Here is a 4,494-nt window from a genome sequence, read left to right as displayed (position 1 = left end):
AATGGTAAAATAATTTGAATTCTATTTCAAAATCTATCCCCTCCATTACTGCTTTTGTATAATCATAAACACAGGTTCATTTTCACTAACATATTCATGCATATATGGGTTACTCAATTTAATTTCTTACATTAAAAGTACATGAAATGGTTCTTTACTTGAGGTCCTGCAATTGCATCTATCTCAATAAGGGGCCAGGGCTGGATCCTAGAGACACAGGAATGATTTTGGCTTCTCATATGAAATAAATAGGCAGTGGAAGATACCTATGTTCTTACTTGGGGGTAGAAGTACATCACATTTAAGATCCTTCCTATGAATTTTCAAAAATGTATTTCAGATTTGACAGTTTACTAAAATAGAGCTTCTTGAAAGTTGTTTCAGAGCACCTGAACTCGATTTATATAGTAGGGGTGTATCTTTATAGGGGAATAAAACAAGAGATGCAAATTTGAACTAGTTATTAGTATTATTCTGATGACAAACAGAAGTTAATTTAGGAATATAGGAGGTTTATAATCTAATTGTTTGACCTCTAAATGTAAAAAAAAAAAAAAGTCCTAAAAACAACACTATTCTTTTGATCTTTATAAGAATGTCTTAAGGTCATAAAGAACACTTAAGCAGGGGGAACATAAATGGACTTAATTTTTATAGGTAAAGAAAATGGAATATTTAGAAAATCAAGTTAAAGTGAGTTTTAACTAATTAAGGTAAGTCATGATATGAACTTATGGAATTGTTTGAATGATTAATTGATAAACTGTTGGAACTAAAGACCTGAATAATAGGTATTTAGCAGCATCTTCTTAGTAGGAATCGTCTAAATTATATATGATTCCTATAACAGCAGTAAAGTTAATTTTTGTTGTTATGGGATATTTAACTTACTAAAAAGATCTATTAAAAGTGCATATCTCTTGGAGAATTAAAGAAAATGTTGTACTTAAAGACTTGCTAAAATGGAAAATGACCATAAGGTCAACAGGTCTGAATTGTCTTTGCCATTCTCCCACACCTATGGAGCTGGGCTTTAAGTCACTCCTCTAGCCATGTTATCACAAATCAACTCATGGGAGAGCTCCTTTATTACTGTGTAACAGATAAAGACCATTCAGAAACTCTAGGGTTTCTGCTGAGGTTGAACGAATTACTAAGCATTATTTAGACATACTCATAAGTTCCTTGCTATTATCCACGTATATTATCATGATCTTTTCAAAATGTTTGTATTCAGCAAATACATATTATATCTGAGGTCTCAGACTTTTTCACGTTTAATGTTCTTAGTTCATGGTTCTAACCCCTCTTTATTTCCCCTCCTTTAGGGTTGTTTCAGAGCAGGTCCACCACCTGGACCCATGGACAAGGCCAATCTTTCAGGGGTTTCTGAATTTGTATTGCTGGGACTTTCTAGTTCTCAAGAACTCCAGCTTTTCTTTTTTGCTTTCTTCTCTGTGTTGTATGTGGTCATCGTGTTAGGAAACCTCCTCATTATCCTCACAGTGACCTCTGATACCAGCCTGCACTCCCCCATGTACTTCCTCCTGGGAAATCTTTCCTTTGTTGACATCTGTCAGGCTTCTTTTGCTACACCTAAGATGATTGCAGACTTTCTGAGTGAACACAAGACCATCTCCTTCAGTGGTTGCATAGCCCAGATTTTCTTCATTCACCTTTTCACTGGAGGGGAGATGGTGCTGCTGGTCTCCATGGCTTATGACAGATATGTGGCCATATGTAAACCACTACACTATCTGGTCATCATGAGTCAAAGGACGTGCACGGTCTTGGTGGTAATCTCCTGGACTGTGGGCTTGGTGCACACATTAAGCCAGTTATCATTTACAGTGAACCTGCCTTTTTGTGGGCCCAATGTAGTAGATAGCTTTTTTTGTGACCTTCCTCGAGTGACCAAACTTGCCTGCCTGGACTCTTACATCATTGAAATACTCATTGTGGTCAATAGTGGAATTCTTTCCCTAAGTACTTTTTCTGTCTTGGTCAGCTCTTATGTCATTATTCTTGTCACCGTCTGGTTCAAGTCCTCAGCTGCAATGGCCAAGGCATTTTCTACTCTGGCTGCTCATATCACAGTAGTAATATTATTCTTTGGGCCTTGCATCTTCATCTATGTGTGGCCCTTCACCACCTATCCTGTGGATAAAGTTCTTGCCATCTTTTATACTATTTTTACTCCCATCCTGAACCCCATTATCTACACACTAAGAAATAGAGATATGAAGGCTGCCATGAGGAAAATTGTGGCTCATTACCTAAGGTCCAAAAAAGTCTCTGAAATTCCACTAGTTGCGAGGAATTCCCTTTATTAAAGCAAAACTCCTTCAAATTCTTCAAATAAATAATCTACTTGTAGATATTTTCATTGTATTCTTATGTCGTATCTCAACAGTGGGGAAACTAATAAAGACGATACAGAGAGTATTCAATGGATCTTAACAAAATCTTTTCCCAGTATCACCTGAGGAAAAGTTGTGTATCTGGACTTATGAAAACAAAACTAGTGTGTATATCGTTACTGGTTATAGAAATAAAATAAGGAAATTACATGAGTAGCATGTATGCATTGACTGCTTTTGTTACAAGTAGATATGAATATGATGGGAAAAAGGAATGGGAACACAACTCTTTGGTGGACATAAATTTAGACATTTATTTATTTATTTAGTCTTAAAAAGTTTAGTTTACTGACATGCCTGAAAAATCTATATACATGCAGACTGTTTAAGAATATGGACTGAATTTTCCCAAATTAAGTGGATAGCCAATATACTGATTTAAGATAAGTACATGAACTTAAGTGGAGATTCTTCAGTTATGAGATCCTTTCCCCAACATCAATTACGCCTATCTCATATGGTTTTGCAGTAGCTAACAGTGCTATAAAATGTAATGTTACTTAATCATGAGTTTCCATTTCAAACATTATGAGGAGTGGACTTCTCTGATCAGTTTTAAGATAATTCCAGTTTCCTTTGAATGCATAAGTTGTAGAAGAGGTTCATCTAGAATGGTTCAGATGAACCATTTCAACATCAACTATTTCATCTGTGATATGAACAGCTTTACAACACTGCATTTGGACTAAATGTGAAGTGCCTAGCAAAAAAGAACCAGTGTTAAACATACATCCACTTGGTGACCCAGACTCCACAGCTGGACCTGTGGCCTGGACTCAAGGACCAGCAGGCGATTTGTTAATGTTGATTAGAGATCTCTTGAACTTTACCTGTCCAAAGACTTCAATTCATAAGAAGCAAATAGACGAATGTAGACATTAATCATTTCTTTATGTAAAGAATGAAAACACTAGCTTTGTTTTTTGGTTTCTTATCCTTTCAACTCAGTTAGTCTTTTCTGAATCTATACCTAACAAAACGGTCATAAAATAAAATACTGAGGAAGTCGTGATGATTTCCTCTTCTCCCACCCCTACTACTTTTGCTCTCTCAATAGCTTTTTAGTTCTCCTAAGATTTGATATTTTCTTGTTCTTTAGGGTAAGGGTAGCATAACATTAATTTATACCTTAGTGTAAATTTACATTCATTGATTACCTTTCTAAGCAATTTATACATAATCATTTCTTTCTAATTTTGAAAGTCCTTCAAGAGCAAGAGTAGAGAGTTGGTAGATTGGATCTAAAACTTGGCAAGGAAGAAGAGATCTTACTAATGTTCCCTGACCTTGGACCATGTACGCTGCCTCATATTCCATTCTGAAATGAGCCCTGAACTGTGGTTGTTCTCAGATGAAGACGTAGATACCATATGATTTTCTTCTTATCAACCATTTCAATGCTAGCAGAATTACTTGCTCTAAATTGAAATTAAACTTCTTTTCTAGATGTTTCTTTAAAAGCTACATTAAATCCATTAAACCATGAGGCTCAATTTGCCAGAAAGTCCAGAAATTATGTAATCTGGTTAACTGTACTGTTTATTACTCAGGTACTCATAGCATTCTTTGACTTGGTGAATTTGAATTTTTATTTGAAAATATTATATTTTCCCAAGAAACAGCACAAAAACACATGAGATTCTATATACAGTATATTTATGTTATGTTTCAGATATGAGATGCTCCCTGAAAAACTCATATGGCAATGCAGAAATATTCAGAGGTGAAGTGATTAGATTATGAGAGCTATGACCTAACCAGTGGATTAATCCATTTGATGAGTTTATAAGTTGAATGAATCATTGGGTGGCAACTGTGGGCAGGTGGGCATGGTTAGAGGAAGTAGGTCACTGGGGGTGTACCTTTGAGGGTTTTATTTTGTGTCTGGCTCCTGGTGCATACACACTGTGTCTGCAATGAGCTGAACCGCTTTCCTCCACCATGCCTTTCTGATTGAATCTGCCTCACCTCAGGCCAGAGCAATGGAGTTGGCCAACCATGTACTGAACCTCTAAAAACTGTGAATAAAAACAAACTTTTCCCCCACTAAATTTTCTTGTGAGTATTTTTCTCA

General features: G+C 35.9%; 1 protein-coding gene across 1 annotated transcript; it reads left to right on the top strand.

The window, feature by feature from the left end:
* The first annotated feature begins 1,361 nt into the window (after nt 1-1,361).
* LOC124977446 (olfactory receptor 4K5) lies at nt 1,362-2,333 on the top strand. Its single transcript, XM_047541002.1, has one exon. It carries the CDS (start codon nt 1,362-1,364, stop codon nt 2,331-2,333), a length of 972 nt encoding a protein of 323 aa, XP_047396958.1.
* The last annotated feature ends 2,161 nt before the right edge of the window (nt 2,334-4,494 follow it).

The sequence above is a fragment of the Sciurus carolinensis genome, chromosome 2 (genome assembly GCF_902686445.1).
Source record: "Sciurus carolinensis chromosome 2, mSciCar1.2, whole genome shotgun sequence".
NCBI lineage: Eukaryota > Metazoa > Chordata > Mammalia > Rodentia > Sciuridae > Sciurus > Sciurus carolinensis.
The sequence above is the reverse complement of the archived record's forward strand: the minus strand, read 5'-3'. Positions and strand labels throughout refer to the sequence as shown.

What these genes read in the sequence shown, in the direction of transcription:
- LOC124977446 (XM_047541002.1), top strand. Translation starts at nt 1,362, where the DNA reads ATGGACAAGGCCAATCTTTCAGGGGTTTCTGAATTTGTATTGCTGGGA.